Source organism: Bos indicus, chromosome 7 (assembly GCF_029378745.1).
Source record: "Bos indicus isolate NIAB-ARS_2022 breed Sahiwal x Tharparkar chromosome 7, NIAB-ARS_B.indTharparkar_mat_pri_1.0, whole genome shotgun sequence".
In the NCBI taxonomy this organism is placed as follows: domain Eukaryota; kingdom Metazoa; phylum Chordata; class Mammalia; order Artiodactyla; family Bovidae; genus Bos; species Bos indicus.
The window spans coordinates 19,808,833-19,827,118 of NC_091766.1; the positions used below are offsets into that span (position 1 = coordinate 19,808,833).

The window sequence follows — 18,286 nt, forward strand, 5'->3', positions numbered from 1 at the left end:
CCCCCGCCCCCGCAACTGGTTCACTGAGCGGCTCAACTCTCACTTCCCCTTTTTCAGAACCCCTTCCCTCTGCCATGCCCTCAGCCCCTTCTCTTTCAGGAGTGTGATTGGAGGGGCGGTGCAAGTTAGTGCTGAGTGCTACAAGGAGCATGGACCTCCCAGTAGGTCTGCAGAACCAGGGCTTCCTGTGCCTGGGTTTGTCTTCTTGCCTGCTTTTTGAGGGGCTTCCCTCGTGGCTCAGTGGTAAAGAATCTGCCTGCAATGCAGGAGAAGAGACATGGGTTCGATCCCTGGGTTGGGAAGATCCCCTGGAGGAGGAATGACAACCCACTCCAGTTTCCTTGCCTGGAGAATCCCATGGATAGAGGAGCATGGTGGACTAGTCCATAGTATTGAACTGAAGAGGCTTAGCACACACCCATGCTGCTTCTTGAGCGGGGTGGGGTGGGGGGGTGGGTAGGGGATGGGGAGTATGAACCATGGGAGCCATGAGTCCCGTCCCTCCAGCTGGTGGTGTCAGGATGGACCTGCCCAGCGGTTGGTTCATATGTGTGAAGCTTGTTGCAAGGAAGCCATTAAAAGCCCATGTTTATCTCAGAGCTAAGCTTGTGCAGAGGATGGTGAATGTGGGAGGCTGGAGTTCTGCTGCTGGCTGCACCCTGAAACTGCAGAGATCCTCCTCACTACCTACCGCACCATGATGGCGACAGCTGCTCCCATCAGAGACACTAGGAGGTGGGGGCAGGAACTCCTAGACCCTGCGGAAATGAATTAAATCAGAGCAACTCAGAGTCCACGAGAACTCAGGCCAGCCAAGTGGTCCCCGGGCAGGTCAAATTCTCCAAGTAGATGTCATGACACCAGCTGCAGAGAGAGATGGTGGCGGGCACAGGGGTCATGATCATGCCTCTAGAGCCACGCCAGGAGAGGGTCTGGGAGGGCTCCAATTTGGGACGTTAGAGACCAAGCTTTATTTGATTGAAGTCACGAAAGTCAGAGAAGGTCAATATCATTGCCCCTTAGGTTCTAGTTGATCTGATGGTTCAGCTCTCAAGAGGGGTTTAAATTTCGCCAAACAGCTCAAGAGGGTGCTTCAGGGGATTTCCCTGGTGGTCCAGTGGTTAGGGTCCTGCACTTCCACTTCGAAGGGCACAGATTCAATCACTGGTCAGAGAACTAAGATCTTGTATGCTGTAAGGTGCTCCCCCCCGCCAAAAAAGTAAAAATGTGAATAAAAAAGTGCTTCAGGCTAATCTTTACCATTACTATCAGAACTGAGGTGTCTTTACAACTGATCTTTGCCGCTGTTGCTTCTCTTGCCTGATAAACAGTCTTTCATCTCCGCATTCTTTTGTTTGCTAAGTGAAATGTTAGTCACTCAGTCATGTTCGGCTCTTTGCTACCCCATGGACTGTAACCCACTATATTCCTCTGTCCATGAGATTCTCCAGTCAAGAATACTGGAGTGGGTAGCCTTTCCCTTCTTTAGGGGATCTTCTGGACCCAGGGATCAAACCCAGGTCTCTCCCTTTTTGGGTGGATTCTTTACTGTCTGAGCCACCAGGGAAGTCCTTTGTTTCTTTAAGCTCGTTAATTATAGAGACCTGTTCTGGGATGCACACCATGGCCAGGCTTAGATCCCGAAATGACTAAGACCAGAAATGGCTTCTCTCTTGTCAAGAAAGCAGTGCCTGGTTCTGTTTCTTCAGCCCCCCTACCCTATCTGCTTCTGTCAGCTCCCTCAGGCTGGGGCCATGCATCACTGGGGCTATTTCCAGCCCTGGGCTGAGCTTTCTCACTGTTCCCTGAATCTGGGCCATGGCTTCCATCTTTCGGGGGAGGGTTGACAGCTGGCCCTGTAGAGAAGTTCTCCAAAGGTCAGGAAGCCTCCTGGCACTACCAAAGGCCAGCAGAGAAGGGTCAGGAGGGGCTGGAGCTAGGGGAAGACTGGGTAGGGGTAGGGGTCTTGGGGTCCCCTTGAGGGGAGATGATTTCAAGGCCACCCCAGGACAAGGACTTGGCACAGGGGGATCCAGCGACATCCTGTCGTTGCCCACCCCATCCATGTACCTTCCTGCCTACCTGTTGGGCAGGGAGCTGAGGCAATGTGGACTCTTCAGGGTGGTGGGGTGGGCAGGGTTCAGACCCTGGTGTGGACCAGGTGGGGCGTGGACAGAACTGTGGGTTGTGGCTGGGCTGCTCACCTGGGGGCTCCTGGGTGAGTGACTTCTTTTTCTCCTTTCTTTGTTTTGCCATGTGGCTTGTGGGATCTTAGCTCACCAGCCAGGGATTGAAGTTGGGGCCACAGAAATGAGAGTGTGGAGTCCTAACCACTGGACCGCCAGGGAATTCCCAGTGACTTGTGTTTTAATCCCCTCCTTGTAGCCCGCTGGAGAGAGCAAGGGCCCCACTGAGGGGTCAAGAGTGGCTAGACGCAGGACGTCTGACACAGGCAGAGGAGTGGATGGTTCCTTATTAGTCATGTGGACTCACAGCTCCTGGAAGAAGGATGCCGCAGGCCCCTGGGGTACTTGGGGCGCACTCAGGCAGGGTGAACCCAGGGCTGTGCGGGGCAGGCTTTAGTGATGAGAGGACTAGGTGGGAGGGTGTTGCTGACTTGCTTGAATAATTCTGAGGGCTGGCGGGGCAGTGACAGCAGGAGCCCATCCGGTCTCTTGGTCCCTTGATTAGTGATGAGAGGACTAGGTGGGAGGGTGTTGCTGACTTGCTTGAATAATTCTGAGGGCTGGCGGGGCAGTGACAGCAGGAGCCCATCCGGTCTCTTGGTCCCTTGAGAAGGCGGGCGTTGGGCCAGTGGACCTCATCCGGGGTGGCTGGGGCCCTCCTGGTTTTCCTAGTGCATGAGATTGGGCCTTTTTTTTGGCCACATAGCATGTGGGGTCTTAGTTTCCTGACCAGGGATGGAACCCTCGCTCTCTCTGCGTAGAAGCGTGGAGTCTTAACCCCTGGAGCACCAGGGAAGTCCCAGATTGGGCCTTAACTGAGGCCGTCCACCAGCATCTCCATTAACCACGCACCATTTGCAAAATGAGTCAGCTGGACCTGGGTTCACGTGGCCCCTGATCTGGCTCTTGGCAGGCAGGGCTCCTCTGTGTGCGCCAGCTTTGTCCTTGGAGACAGTGGTGCCCAGAGTCGGGGCAAGGTATGGAGGAAGGGGTATGTCGGGGCCCAGCACACCCTGGGTACCCCCTCACTAAGCGGGTGGTGTTAGATTGGGAGGCTTGGCCCAGGTGTCACCAGCCCATGCTGGGTGCTGCCCACCTCTCGGGGGGCAGAGGGCTGTCCTTCCATGCCATCTGCCCTGGCCCAGTGGCTGCATGCCCACAGCTGCTGTGCTCCTGACCATACTTGGGCAAGAGGCGGCAGCCACTATTAATAACCGACGTGCCTGCCCAGGGCACAGGGTGGCCTATAAAGCCAGCCCCGCCAGCATCAGGAGGCTCCTTCAGCCCCCGAGACCTTTAGCCCCCCCGTTGTACAGAGAGAAAAAGAAAAGTAAGTACTGAAACCATCCCCCTGTCCCTCTGCCCAGCCCCACTCGGTGGCCCAAAAAGTAAGACACAGAACCATGGTGAAAGACATACCCCACGCAAAGGACGTGTGAACACAGCCTCGTCTCGGGGCACTTCACCGCCGGGCTGGAAGAGGGGGCAAGGGAGAGGGAGGGGAGGAGCAGGGGGCTGGGCCTTCTCCTGGACTCTCCTTGTCCTGAGGGGGCAGAGCCGGGGGCCCCTCCCTGGCCAGTTGACCCCAGGATGCCTGCGTCCTGCAGTTATGGCTGAGGTGCTGTCTCCCCTCAGGGAGCCCAGGGCTTCCCCCAACCCACCCCACCCCTAACTCCCCAGTGTCCTCCACCTCACCCCTGCGCGCGTGTGTTAGTCGTTCAGTCGTGTCTGACTCTTCGCAACCCCATGGACTGTGGCCCACCAGGCCCCCCTGTCCATGGGATTTTCCAGGCAAGAATACTGGAATAGATAGCCATACCCTTCTCCAGGGGATCTTCCCGACCCAGGAATCGAACCTGGGTCTCCTGTGTTGCAGGCACTAGGGAAGCCAGTGGCTGAACCCTACCCCCTGGGGTTTTGTATTTTTGAGGGTCCCCAAACAGGAGGACTTACAGGTGGGCCGTTTATATGATGGCAAGTTGCTTCTGCACCCTCCGCCGCTCCCTCCCCTCCCTGGTTTTTCGAAGGCTGAGAGAAGCTTAAACTGGACGAGATGGCCATGAGGGCATGTCTTGGAGGGAGCACCAGGCTCCCTCCAGAGTGTGCTGGGTGGACTTGGGGGGTGTTCCTGGGCGACCGCGGAGGGCCTGTGACTGCCTGTCTCTCCCAGTCAGCCTGCTCCTCCCTTCGGCACTGGCTGTCCCCCCACCCCACGGTGTGCCCCAAGGACGCCCCTCAGCGTCCTGGCAGACAGGATGCCTGAGGTGGGGGCCACCACCTTCAGAGGCAGCTCTGACCCTGCGGGGACTCAGGTGGGGCGGGCAGAGTTACTGCTGATTAAGAGGGCCGGCTGAGTGCTACTTGATGTGGGTGGCAAGTGCTTGGGGTAGGGGCGTCCTGAAATAGAACGAGGAAGGTGGGGGCCAGGGAGCGGGCTCTGCAGCCTCGCCTCCCCCACCTCCTGGGCCTCTGCTGCTGTCTTCCCCCTCCCAGGGCTGTTAGGATATTCAGGAAGGGTCCCCCCAGGCAGAGCTCTGGTGGGGTGACCGGCCAGAAGCTTGCCTGGGGACGCTCTGCATGGAAGGTCACCCGCCCATCTGTATGTCTGTGGTGGGCTGGGGTGGGACAGGGTATCCCCAGAGGGACTTCCTAATCAGGGTGGCCTCAGAGGAGCCAGATTCCAGTGAGGGGCCCCCGGAATCTCTCCCATCCCCCTCAACCCCCAGCAATCCTGAGGACGCACCTTGTCCCCCCTTGGAGGTGAGCTGCCTGGTGCCTGGGGCCCTGTAGGGATCCAAGAAGTGGGGTGGCGGGCAGGCCAGGCCAAGTTCCTGGGGATGGGGCTGACTTGGCCCAGGAGGGTGTCAGCCACCAGATGAAGGGCTTGTGGGTGTGAGAGTGTCACATGGGTGTGCGTCAGGGTCTGTCCCATCCTGGGTGCTTAGCCTGGTCTACACAGTGAGTCCCACTCGGGGCGCCCCAAGTCGGGAGTAGAGTTTTGAGCCAGTTCTCTGCCTTTAGTCCAGCTTGGCTCCCCTTGGCTCTGCTGACATTCAGGCCAGATGGGTCTTGGTTGTGGGGCGTCCTGGGCACTGGGGGGCTTGGAGTAGCCTCCCTGGCCCCACAACCGTGATGCCAGGAGCCTCCAGTGTAATAACCACACAGCCCTAATGTCCAGTGTCACATTGCCCAGTGTCCCCTGGGCAGGGGGCAGCATCGCCCCCAGTTAAGAAACCCCAACCTGAGGTTGTTCTTGGCCTTGGGCATTCCAGGAAGATGGGGTGCTTATCACTGGGTGCCCCAGGGGTAATTTTAGGGGACACGGGGGCAGGCTTTTTTAGTGTTTTTAGTGATGTGTTTCATTCTAACGCATGTCAGGACATGCAGGCTTTCCCATCCACAGCAAGGTCATAAGGTTTCCTCTTTAAGTGAATTTAGTTAAAACCAATAAAATAAGCGAGATTCGTAAAGAGAACTAATTACATACCTTACTGGTAGGGGAGTCTGCTCCAGCCCCATGATGGGGGCAGGAGGAGAATGAATGGCCACAGAAGGGACCTCAGAGGGAGGCAGTGGGGGCACCAGGAACTGGGAGGGGCTCCTCCCGGCCTGGGGCTGGGGGGCCTGGTGGTGATGGGTCCTGCAGGACTGTGGGTACAGCCATGTCCCAGGCCCATCTGCCTGTCCTGGAACCCTGTCTCCTGGGGCCAAGGGACTCCACCCCTGGGAGCCTCAGTTTCCTCATCTGGAAATCAAGAATAGGTTATTCTGATTGCCAGAGCACAGGAGAGCTCTCTCAGACTCCCCAAGCACCAGACAGGTGTCCCACAGGTGGGTATACCCACTCTATGGCTGGCCAGGCTAGGGGCGGGCCTCGGGCTCCTTGTCATGGAGGGTGGCAAGACCTGCCACAGACCCAGCAGCAGTGGGCTTCCCAAGCCCAGGACAGGAGGTGAGGCCCAGGGGGCACATTACCTGCCCAGGGGCTCTCTCCAGGATGGGCTGAGGCAGCTGGGTTCCAGGGCTGCCCACTCACGTTCCAGGCTGCCTGGTCTTGGGGCCTCCCATCCTAGGGCCTGGCCCTGCCTGGCACTGCCTAGAGACTGCCTGGCACTGACACAGGGGGTACTTGGTGGACACGGGAGGGGCGTGTTGGGTTATTCTTGGCGTTCTGTCTGGGGAAGGCACAAGTTAGCCTGGCCTGGAGCCTTCCTGTGGTGGGGCTGATCCGCTGGGCCCGTCAGACGGTTGTAGAAGGACTGAGAGATTGTTCCAGGGGTTCGAGTGGGAGGGCCATCTGGGGCAAGTGTGAGCAGCCTGGCATGCTTCCCTGGCTGGAGAAGGCCCTGGGTGGGCATTTCCAGACTGGAGTTCAAATCTGAACTCTGCTGATCGACCATGGGGAGGTCCCTTCCCTCTATGAGCCCTAGGGAAGTGGGTCATAGGATAACCCACCCTCTCCAGGTGGCTGGCCCCCATTAGGGAGCAAACTCTCAGTTTGCCTGGACCCGGGCTTTCCCAGTGTGGGGAACCCTCAATGCTGAAACATGGAAAGTTCTGTGCATGCTGGGTCAAGATGGTCCCCCGCCCCGCCTCTACTGTTTTCATAATGACCAAGGTGTCTAGTGACCCGGCAGGGCTCAGGCTGCCCCGGAGCCACCTCTCCCGTATCCTGGTCCCATCCTGGGCTATTTTGGGCCTGGTGACCGGTGGATCAGCGTCGCTGTGCTCCGTGCCTGTGGCAAAGGGCAGGACTTGGCAGCCCTACTGAAACTCGCTCCTGGCCCTGCCCCAGCTCCCTCCTGCCCTCCAGGACAAGGTGACCGCTCCCTGGGGCCCTCTACCCCAGCCCTCGCATACACTGTGTGTGTGCAGCCACTGCAGGAGGTAACTGATTCCAGCTGTGCAGACTTGAGGGTCTGCTACAGCCACTCAGCTGGGCCACGTGGCGTGGAAGAAGCCGTAGCTGACGCACACGTGAATAGGCATGACTGAAGGCCAGTGAAGCCTTATTTATAGATGCTGAAATTTGAATACATGTAATATATGTGTGTCATGAAATTTAATTCTTCTCTTAAATTTTTTTTCCCACAACCATTTAAAAATGTGAAGCCATTCTCAGCTTGAAGGATGTGCAAAAACCTACAGTGGGATGGCTTGGACCCAGGGGCCATCCTTTGCTGACCCAAGTACTACATACCCAGTAACTCTAACCCATTACACTGAGCACCTGATTTATTAGCAGGACAGTTATGTGCTGTTAGCGAGTTATGAGTATTAATGCATTTTTAAAAATCTTGTTCAATCACTAAGTCGTGTCCGACTCTCTGCAACTCCATGGACTACAGCATGCCAGTCTTCCCTTCTCCCAGAAGGGAATCCTTCACCATCTCCAAGAGTTTGCTCAAACTCATGTCCATTGGGTCAATGATGCCATTTTTTAAAACAATATTTTTATTTTACTCTTCTTTTTGGTCATGCCAAGCCCTGTGGCATGTGGGTTCCCCAACTAGGGATTAAACCCGCTTCACCTGCACTGGAAGTGTGGAGTCCCAACAACGGGACCATCAGGGAAGTCCGGCATTAATGTATTTTTTTATTAAAGTCACAAATGTCGAAAATTCCACTGAATAAAAGTCACATTGGGAAATTCCCTGATAGTCCATTTGGTAGGACTCGGTACTCTAACTGCAAGGAACCCAAGTTCAATCCTTAGTTGGGAAACTAAGATCTCATACGCAGTGTTGATGTAGCCAAAAAAAAAAGTTACTTTGGGTGATTTTTTTTTCTTATCAAAACCTGATGAATTAAAAAAAAATTATTTATGACATGCAGGATCTTAGTTCCCCGACCAGGAATTGAACCCACACCCCCTGCAGTGGAAGCACAGAGTCTTCACCGCTGGACCACCAGGGAAGTCCCTAGAAGACTTTGTATTTTAATTTGTATTTATGTATATATTTGGCTGTGTTGGGTCTTAGTTGCAGCACTTGGGTTTTATTTCCCTGACCAGGGATCAAACCCAGGCCCCCTGCATTGGGTGCTCAGAGTCTCAGTCACTGGCCCACCAGGGAAGTCCCCCAACTTCTCCTTGTATGGACACCAGTCATACTGGATTAAGACCCACCTTCATCATGACCCAGTCACATTCTGCGGTCCTAAGGGTCAGGGCTTCAACATATGAATGCGAGAGTACACAATTCAGCCCATAACAGTGTCATTTGCTCTTTGGTTTTGTTGATTTGAAGCAAGCAGACACTTAACAGGTTCAACAAATGTCCCAAGACTTGGTGTTCTGAGCCACGAGGTACACGGTTGGACGATGGCCAGGCAGGAAGGGACACCCAGGCCCTCCTGACCTTCAACCTGTAGGCTCCTTCACCTTTGCTCCACGGCCCCTAGACAGACTAAAAATATGGTGACCAATCATCTCGATTCTGAGAGATTTCTGGGGAAACAGGGCTTTCTGTGCTAAAACTAGGAAAGTCCCCAGTACGTGGGGATGGCTGGTCACCTTCCTAGTGGCTGCACTGGGCCTGAGCTGAAGCCCCTGCCCCTGCTGTGCTGCCTTCCATCTGCTCAGCCCTCTCTTCTTTGTGCCTTCCTCTGTGCTGAGTTATGAGGCTGCAGGGGCAAAAGGCAGTGGTGAGTGCTATGCCGGGTGAGTTCTGTTAGCAGGAAGACTGTTGAGAAGGGGCAGCATCCGAGCAGGAGGCTTCCACCTGGGATACAGAAAGCGAGCGATTTCCCAGGAGCCTGGAACCCCAAATGTGGGGTGGGGCAGGACTTGCAGGACGGACCCGCTGTGAGCCAGCCCTTTCTGTGGATCTCCACAGGCCCGTCTGTGAAATGGGTGTACACGATAAACTGAACCACTAGCCTTCTAGGGATGGCTCAGGGACACGGTGAGTGTCCTTATGAGCCTCCTGAATCATGAGAAGTAGTATCAGCTCCGATCAAGGGGGAGGTGCCGGGGTGCAGTTAGGGTGGGGCTCAGCCAAGACCTAGGGGCACCCTCAGGCTGGGCTGACTTCCCAGACCCTGCTCTGGGCCGCGCTGCACCATGTGCTGAAAGCTGGCAGGAAATTTCCCTTTTGAGGAAAATAGGCCCAAAGACCCTCAAGCAGCCACCCAGGGCCACGCTGCCGTGGGTCCACCAGGTGGAGACTGCCACTGCCTGGAGCTCTCAGCGTCACCCGCGGAGGTTACCAGTACACTGAGGAGAAGGGCCGGGCGGGGCCCTCTTGGCACCTCAAACACAACAGGCTGGACCCCAACGACTAAAAAACAGGATTAGGTTTAATAAGTAAGCCACCGTCGAGGTTATGGATGGATGCCTCGTGGGCCCCAAGCTGCTGGGCTATGAGTGGGGCGTCCACTCTCATATGTACAAGACTTCCCCGACAGGAATGGTCACGCAGTGTCTGGCTGCGCTGTGGCCGGAGCTGTGCGTGGGTCCCTGCGGTGGGGGCTGGGACCTTCCTCTTGGGCCTCGCTAGGAGCGGTTCAGGAGTGAGTTCTGGATGTCTTCTAGGACCTGGTGGAAAAGCTCCTCGCGGGACTTCATGCCGTCCAGGTACACTGCAGTCGGAAAGGCCGTAGTCAGGGGCCCAGGGGGCTCAGCCAAGGGAGGGCCAGGTCCCTGGGGCTGCTGCCAACCAGCTCACAGCAGGGCTGGTGGACTGCTGGGTCAGGAGGAAGCGGACCCGCAGAGTTAGGCAGCTGGGACGGGCTAGCCTCTGGGCCCCAAAGCAAGAGAGACTGCTGGTGAGACGTGAGGAAGGCCTTCCAGGTTTCCCACCAAGTCCCAGCGGGGAGGGGCCTGCTTCATCTCACTCAGGGACTTACCCACTTCCACACCGTTGGCCTCCATCTCCCGCTTATACTTCTGGTACATAGGCCACACGTGGCCGTCGAAGAGGCCAGGGGGATCAGGGACCGCGTAGCTTCGCTTACTGGGGAGGGAGATGGGCAAGAATGAGCAACACCCAGGTCACCTGGGGGTCGTGCCAGTGCAGATCCTGGGGTGCGGGAACTAGGTCAGGAACGGGGACCCCACAGAGTCAGGGGCCCCGTGTTGGAGCCTGGGTGCCCCAACTTTCAGCATTTTTCCCAATGGGCCTGGGAGATGCCCATGGCAGGGCAGGGGTGGGTCATGCTATCCTGACCCCAGGCTGTGGGCCTTTGGAACCCAGCACCGGCCACCCAAGTGCCTGCTGCCGAGCAGTCTGCAGCTTCAGAGTGGCCGTGTGTCTGGCAGGCATTACCCATTTCCTGGTCCCCCCTGGGGACGCAGATAGGGCCCCCCAGGCTCACCTTCTCCTCCACTTGCACTCTTCGTAGGGGATGGTCAGGAAGTACCTTCGGCTGTACAAGTCCACCAGGGGCCTGGCAGGGGTGGAGGACACGGTCAGTACTCGTGGGCCAAAGCACACAACCCCAGAGCCTCCAGGCATGTTCCTGGGTGACAAGGATTGGGTTGGGAGAGGGATCTGGGCTGATTAAGTTAGGGATGAGCGAGGGGACCAGCAGTGGCCAGTCTCCGGCTATGCCCACTGCACCCCCCTACTCTGAGGGTGGAGTGATCCCTCTCTCCCAATTCAGGGGCCCAGAGAGGTACAGTGTCTTTCCCAGGGTCACCCAGCAAGGTTGGGGATCCCACCGAGCCTGCTCTGTCTGAGGAAGCTGAGGTCCTACACGGAAGACTCAGTTCCCCCAAGAGGTGTGGGTTTTTGCCCCAGACCCTTGGGTCCGACTCCGAGGCCTGCCCCCGCCCCTACTCCTGTTGCCCCAATCCCAAGCCTCCCACACCCCCAGGCCTTGGTGTCCTGTCTGTCGAAATAGAGACTCGGTGACCTAGGAGGGCCCGCATTGCCCAGGGCCCAGATCCAGAGATGCTCACTTGTAGCTGTAGAGCAGGAAGCCTTCCAGAATGAGGATGTGGGTGTCTGAGGCGTCCAGTCGGACACTGACCCCGTGGGCGCGGGCGAACTTCCGGGGGCTGCTCATCCAGGCCTGCACGGTGCTCAGCATGGCCTCCATGTCCAGGGACTCCAGCACTAGGGGGCGGGAGACAGGGCGTTGGTGGGGGTGGGGACCAGGGGGTACTGTGGGCAGGGGCGCAGGGCTGCCGCCGTCCATTCTTACCGTCCCACTGTTTGAAGCCGTCCTCCCCAACTGCTATTTGGTCTTGGGGCTGAAACAGAGGAGCCCAAGCCGCGGGCTCAGTGCCCGCCTTCCCACCTCACCCCACCCTGGGGGAACAGCACCCGGAGAGCCCCCTGTGAGGGTCCGGGGGCACCTGCTTGCCCCGTTCCCCTGCAGTTGAGAGTCACGGGCTCTGAGGTCCCAGGCAAGGCACTCAGAACCCCCTCCCCAACTTCATGACTACTGGGACCAGGAGTTGGGACCAGTTACAACCATAGTAAAGTTGCCCCTCACCCTCCACAAAGCAACGAGGGTGGGCTCAGAGCCCATTTTGCAGATGGGACAGTGGAGGTGCAGAGGATAAAGGGCACCGCCCAGGTGACACATCCACTCTGGGAACTGCACTTTCCCTGTCTGTGCCCTGAGAACGTGCCAGGCACATAGTAGGTACTCAGTAATTGAGAACGCTGGCCCCAGGGCGCCCCCGAGGGGTCTGCCTGCCCTGAGGCTCCTTCTCAGGGCCACCTCCCTCCCCTGCCCCTGGCCAGGGCAGCCACCTTGAAGAAGTCATCCTGGTGGATCACGCAGCAGTTGGGCAGCACCATGAGGAGGTTGTTGGTCAGGGTAGTCTTGCCGCCGTTGGTCATGCTGTAGGCAGAGCATACATGTGAGGCTGCCTGGGTCCCTTCTGTGGGCCTGTCTGGGTCTGAGGGGCCCCCAGGATCAGACTGAAACCTAAAACACAAGGCTATGTGCTAAGAGGGTATTTCTATTCATCTAAAGTCAGGGGATGAGATGGTTGGATGGCATCACTGACTCAATGAACATGGGTTTGAGCAAACTCCGGGAGATAGTGAAGGACAAGGAAGGCTGGCACGCTGCAGTCCATGGGGTCAAGAAGAATCAGACACGACTGAGTGCTGAACAACAGCAACAGCAACAGAAAGTCAGGGGAGGGGTTCTGAGTGGCCAACCTGGGCCGCCCGGCATCCTGCTGCCCACTGCCCGCTCAGGCCAGGCACAGGCCTGCACTCGCCGGTGGGGAGAAACAGAGAAAAGAGCAGAAGATGTGAAAACAAGCTGCCAAGTTAACATGCAGTCTCAGGTGGGGTCAGGGAAACACTGCTTTCCGTGTTCAGACTCATTCAGTGTGACCGCAAACCCAGGAGGTGGGGCCGGGAGCCGGTCTTACAGACCAGCAAACTGAGACCCAAATGTGACCGAGCCTCTGCAGGGCTTTTAAAAAAAGCCAGACTATTAAACACGTGCTAAGGAGAAAACTGCAAACCTGGGAAGAGGCAGTCACCTTAGGACAAAGGGTGGGAATTCCCTGCTGGTTAGGACTGAGCTTTCTCTGCTGAGGGTCTTAGTTCGATCCTTGGGTGGAGAACTAAGATCCCACAGTCCATGTGGTATGGCAAAAAATATATAAAATCCTCAAAAAACAATGGGCAAAGCAGGGTGACCTGCTCAATCTCATCTGCCTGGGATATCTCTGGTTTTAGTGCCCAAAGTCCCAAATCCTGGGGATCCTTCAGTCCCAGGAAAAGCAGGACAATGGTCACCCTAAGGACTCTAGACTGGGGCTGTCAAAGGACACAGAAGGGTGATTGTCAGGCCTTCCTGGATGTGAGTGTCCCTTTGACCTGGCTGTCCCTGTCCCAGGAATCAGGAGTGGAAAGCTGAATGTGGAAGGAGGGAGTTGCAGCTTTTAAAAGAGCTGGTGGGAAAGGAGACCTCCATACCTGAAGCGGAGCAGGTTAGAACTTGCCTGACGTTAATTTGAGTTGTTGCTGACAGGCACACCGCGCCCTCAGGGCCGGCTACAGAAATGGGGGCCCTTGTCTCATTCTGTTAGGAATTTCAAGAGGGTGATGGAGCACTAAACCAAACGCAGGGTGGACCCAGGGTGACCTCCCAGGTTGGAGCTTCAGGCTAGCCCGGCTTCTGCTAAATGCTTCCCAGGCATAGTCCTAAAAGGCCACAACCCCCATGAAAGCAAGGTCCCTGCCTGAGGTCAGCAGAAGGAGCTTCTAAAGGCGGGTGCCACCCAGTGGAGTGCCACTCTGAGGACCCCACCCCACCTGCCCAGCAGCCTCCTGGGGTTGGTGTCTCCCCATCCCCACCCCCCAGCCCTTCAGAAGACCTGCCTAAGCTTTATAAAGTCTTCTATCCCCAGGGGTCTAGTCTACTCTGGGTTCCGGGTGGGGAAGGGACTTCCAGTGGGGAATTTCCGAACAGAGGGCAGAACCCCACTCCCAGCACTCCGACCTTGGGCATCGGGTCCCTGCGACACCAGGCGCCAGGCAGCCCTCCATTCATTCCCCTGGCCTCCTGCCCAGGCCGCCGCCTTGGCCCGCACAGGGGCGCGCCCGGCCGGCCTCTCCCTCCTCCGCGCGCTCCCGGGCCGCTCACCCTCCGATGCCCACGATGTACTTCATCTCGGCGCGGAGGGGCGGCGGGGACCGCGGTTGGCAAGCTGACTCCTGACTCCCGGGTGCCCGGCTGGGCCCGACCCCGCAGTGCGTCCCGGCTTCATTGAGAAAACCCCGCGCCTTTATAGGCTGGGGCAGCCCGGAGGCCGCCCGGAGGGAGGCGGCCCACCGCCTATGGGGAGCGCGGCTGCGCGCTGAAGTGGGCGGGCGGGGTTGGGGGGTGCGCGCTGCACCTGTTCCCACTGGATGGAAATAGCTCCACTCTGCCTTTTGCCTAAATTAGTCACGGGTCGGCCAGGCAGAGGGGGTGCGGGTGGATGTCACCCCACTCCCTCTCCCCTCCTCCTACTCCTTCCCTCCTCCCCCTCCTGGCCAGGCTGCCCAGGGGACAGATAACCGGCCACACACCTTCCCTCCCTAAAAATATCCAGGCCGGTGTGTCCCCTCGCCTGACCCTGACATTAAGGCCGATTTTGGTGGCTGAAGAAAGGAACTCACACCTCCCCCCTGGGCCCGGTCTCCAGCCATAGCAGCCAGCCAGCCCCAGGGGCTCCACACAGCGGGGGACTTCGTTTTCTAAGGGGGTTGCTGCCAAGATGGGCTTAAAGTCCAGAGTGGTGAATCCCAAGATAGCTTCGTTCAGGACCCTGGCCACTGGAAAATCTCAGCGTGGCACCAGGGGCCCCACGTGAGGCCTGGCGTCATTGGGTTTAACCTCTGGCCTCTCAGCAGCTGGGTGGGGTAGGGTGGGGAGGCATGGGTGTGTGGATCCCCCCCCACAACACACACACCTTACTGACCAGCTGGGACCATGTCCACCAGAGGAGACCTTTTGCTTTCAGGACCCCCTTTCTCACTCTTGAGAACAACCGAGGATCCCAGGGAGCTTTGGTTTAAATGGATTACTGTTGGGTCTTCCCTGTAGTCCACTGGTTAAAACTCTGTCCTTCCAGTGAAGGGGGCATGAGTTTGATCCCTAGTTGGGGAGCTAGGATCTCGCAAGCTGCTCAAAGTATGGCCTCAGTAAAGAAAGAAATAAATGGATTATCGTTGTGGACAATATTTACCACATTATAACTTAAAACTGAGAAAGATTAAAGCCTTTTCAACTTTTAAAATGATAAAACTGCATGGTCACATGAATGTAATATACATATATATTTATAATTTTATTGAGTTTTGGCTGTGCTGGTTCTTTGTTGCTTTGCTTGGACTTTCTCTAGTTGGCGTGAGCAGCGGGGGCTGCTCTTGGTTATGCTGCACAGCCTTCTTACTGCGGTGGCTTCTCTTGTTTCAGAGCACAGGCTCCAGGCTCGCAGGCATCCGTAGTTGCAGCATGTGGGTTCAGTAGTCGTGGCCTTTGGGCTCTGGGGTGCCTGGACTTCAGTAACTGTGGCGCACAGGCTCAGTTGCTCCAAGAAATGTGGAATCTTCCCAGACCAGGGATGAGCCTGTGTCCCTTGCACTGGCAGGTGGATTCTTATCCACTGCGTTACCAGGGAAGTCCACAAATATGATATTTTTAATGAAAAATAATAGTTTTTACAAAACTCAGGGAGGGGGCTAGATAAAATTTAAAACTTTTTTTGTATTGAATGACATTATTAAGAAAGTGAAAAGGCAAAGCAGGGGATGGAGGAAAATATTTACAAGTCATATATATGGTAAGGGGTTATTAGAATATACAGAGAACACTTACAAGTCAGCAACAGAAAGACAAATGACCCAATTTAAAAATGCATAAAGACTCGATAGACCTTTCTTCAAAGAAGATATACTCGTGGCCAACAAGCACATGAAAAGATGCTTGGCATCACTGATTATCAGGGAGATGCAAATGGAAACCACAGTGAGGGAATTCCTGGGTGGTCCAGTGGTCTGGACTCTGTGTTTCACTGCCAAGGGTGAGGGTCAATCGCAGGTCAGGGGACTAAGATCCTGCAAGCTGCAACCCCCAAAATGAATAAATAACCCACAGTGAGATACCACTCACACCCACTAGGATGGCCATGGTCAAAGAGACGGACTGCGTGTATGTCAGTAAGGACGAGAGAGATGGCAGTCCTGTGTGTTGCTGGTGGGCATGGGAAGCGGGGCAGTCTCTGTGGAAAACGGCAGTTTTTTGGACCCAATTTCACTTCAAAGTGTCAACCCAAGAGAAATGAAAACACATGTCTCCACAGATGATTGTCCATGAATGTTTATAGCAACACGACTCATAGGAGCGAAAAGGTGGAAATAACTAAGTGTCTATTAGCAGATGAATGGATATACACACTGATCCATTCTCCCACGGACTATTATTCTGCGATGAGAAGGGGAGAAGCCCGGACACTCTCTACCACGTGGACGGACCCTGAGGACACAGTGCTCAGTGAGAGAAGCAGGCACAGAGGGACACACAGGGCGTGATTCCACTGATGGGAAACGAGCAGAGCAGGCCAATCCACAGAGACAGCATTTGTGGTTACCAGGGCCTGGGAGAGGGCAAATGAGGGGTGATTACTTGTAGACTGTTCTTCTGAGGTGATGAGAATGTTCTGCAATTAGACAGAGGTGATATTTCAGAGCACTGTGAATGCACTATCGCCTAATGGTATACTTTACAATAATGGTTAGTTGCATATTATGTGACTTTCGCCTCAGTTGACAACAACAAAAAGGCTGAGGACCCTTCCAGCTACGGTCAGAGAGAGAGGACAGACACATTGCTACAGCAGGAGGGTCAGAGAGATAACCTGCTGCCGTTTGTGAAGATGGAGGAGGAACCATGAGCCAGGGATGTGGCGGCTCTAGAAGACGGAAAAGGCAGGAGTCTGTTCTTCCCTGGAGCCTCCGGAGGGACCAGTCCTGCCCCCATCTTGATCTTAGCTCTATGAGACCTGTGTCAGACTTCTCACCTCCAGAACTGTCAGAGAATAAATTTATATTGTTTAAATAAAAAAATTTTTTTTAGGTTAAAGAGTCATATTCTGTGCGTGTGTGTTCAGTTGACAAGTTGTGTCCGACTCTTTGCAACCCCATGAACTTCAGCATGCCAGGCCTCCCTGTCCTTCGTTATTTCCTGGAGTTTGCCCAAGTTCATGTCCATTGAATCGGTGATGCCATCCAACCACCTCATCCTCTGTCGCCCCCTTCTCCCCCTGTCTTCAATCTTTCCCAATATCAGTGTCTTTTCCAATGAGTCAGCTCTTTATATCAGGTGGCCAAAGTATTGGAGCTTCAGCTTCAGCATCAGTCCTTCCAATGAGTATTCAGGGTTGCTTTCCTTTAGGATTGACTGGTTTGATCTCCTTGCAGTCCAAGGAACTCTCAAGAGTCTTCTCCAACACCAGAGTTCAAATGCATCAATTCTTCAGTGCTCTACCTTCTTTGAGGTCCAATTCTCACGTCTGTACATGACTACTGGAAAAACCATCACTTTGACTATATGGACCTTTGTCAGCAAAGTGATGTCTTTGCTTTTTGACACACTGCCTAGATTTGCCATAGTTTTCCTGCCAAGAAGCAATCGTCTTCTAGTTTCATGACTGCAGTCACCATCCACAGTGATTTTAGAGCCCAAATCACTTTAATGTCTGGTTTAAAAGGGTTCTCACATCTGCTTGTGGTTCAGCTGGTTTCCATAGTTGTTTTGGTGGATATACAGGAGAAAGGGCTTCCCAGGTGGCACTAGTGGTAAAGAATCTATCTGCCAATGCAGGAGCCATAAGAGACATGGGTTCCATCCCTGGGTTGAGAAGGTCCCCTGGAGGAGGGCATGGCAACCCACTCCAGTATTCTTGCCTGCAGAATCCCATGGACAGAGGAGCCTGGCGGGCTACAGTCCATCGGGTCACAAAGAGTCAGACATGACGGAAGTGACTTAGCATGTACTCACAGGAAGAAAAATCTAGCTTTACACATAGATAAAGGAGGATTTTTAGCCTGTTTTAGGTCATCATGGGTAGTTTTCTTTGTCCTACAGCTGAACAGGTCGGAAGGAGGTTTATGGAGGTGGATTGTTCTTTTTCACTCTCTGCTCCATTAAAGGCCATTGGTCCATCTTTGCACTTGGTTTCTTTGCTTGTTTTTGTTAAATGATTTTGAAAATAACTTTGTTTATTTATTTTTGGCTGTGCTGGGTTTTCGCTGCTCTGTGGGCTTTTCTCTAATTGTGGCGAGCAGGGGCTACCATCTGGCTGTGGTGCTGAGGCTTCTCATCGCGATGGTTTCTCTTGTTGGGGAGCACGGGCTCTAAGGCACATGGGCTTCAGTAGTTGTGGCTCGTGGGCTCTAGAGCACACGCTTAATAATTGTGGTGCCCCCTGCTGTGGAAATATTGAGTCCTAACCACTGGACCACCAAGGAAAGAAAACGAAAGGGTTAGATGCTCAGTCGTGACCGACTCTTTGTGACCCCATGCACTATAGCCCAGCCAGGCTCCTCTGTCCATGGGATTCTCCAGGCAAAAGTATTGGAGTGGGTAGCCATTTCCTTCTCCAGGGGATCTTTTCGACTGAGGGATGGAACCTAGGT

The 18,286-nt window shown here is 55.2% G+C and overlaps 1 protein-coding gene and 1 long non-coding RNA gene across 4 annotated transcripts; one reads left to right on the top strand and one right to left on the bottom strand.

Moving 5' to 3' along the window:
* The first annotated feature begins 1,994 nt into the window (after nucleotides 1-1,994).
* On the top strand, nucleotides 1,995-16,736 carry LOC139184095 (uncharacterized). Its single transcript, XR_011567554.1, has 2 exons — nucleotides 1,995-3,516; nucleotides 16,415-16,736. It is a non-coding gene; the product is annotated as an uncharacterized lncRNA (long non-coding RNA).
* Nucleotides 9,468-13,918, bottom strand: NMRK2 (nicotinamide riboside kinase 2). 3 transcript variants are annotated; one of them, XM_070793100.1, is made up of 7 exons: nucleotides 13,749-13,910; nucleotides 11,891-11,981; nucleotides 11,334-11,382; nucleotides 11,089-11,245; nucleotides 10,503-10,646; nucleotides 10,035-10,141; nucleotides 9,468-9,767 (listed from the first exon to the last, which is right to left on the bottom strand). In XM_070793100.1, exons 1-7 carry the CDS (start codon nucleotides 13,772-13,774, stop codon nucleotides 9,682-9,684), a joined length of 660 nt encoding a protein of 219 aa, XP_070649201.1. In that variant the 5' UTR covers nucleotides 13,775-13,910; the 3' UTR covers nucleotides 9,468-9,681. The 3 variants fall into 3 exon arrangements, with proteins under 3 accessions (XP_070649201.1, XP_070649202.1, XP_070649203.1); XM_070793101.1 differs by having other exon boundaries at nucleotides 10,503-10,574; nucleotides 13,749-13,907; XM_070793102.1 differs by lacking the exon at nucleotides 11,334-11,382 and having other exon boundaries at nucleotides 13,749-13,918.
* Nucleotides 16,737-18,286: the final 1,550 nt, after the last annotated feature.

Excerpts from the sequence above, each read along its gene's own strand:
- NMRK2 (XM_070793100.1), bottom strand. The coding sequence starts at position 13,774 with ATGAAGTACATCGTGGGCATCGGAGG. Across the intron at positions 11,383-11,890 it reads ACCAGGATGACTTCTTCAAG|CCCCAAGACCAAATAGCAGT; the intron begins GTGGCTGCCCTG and ends CCTCTGTTTCAG. Across the intron at positions 9,768-10,034 it reads GGCCAACGGTGTGGAAGTGG|TGTACCTGGACGGCATGAAG; the intron begins GTAAGTCCCTGA and ends TTCCGACTGCAG.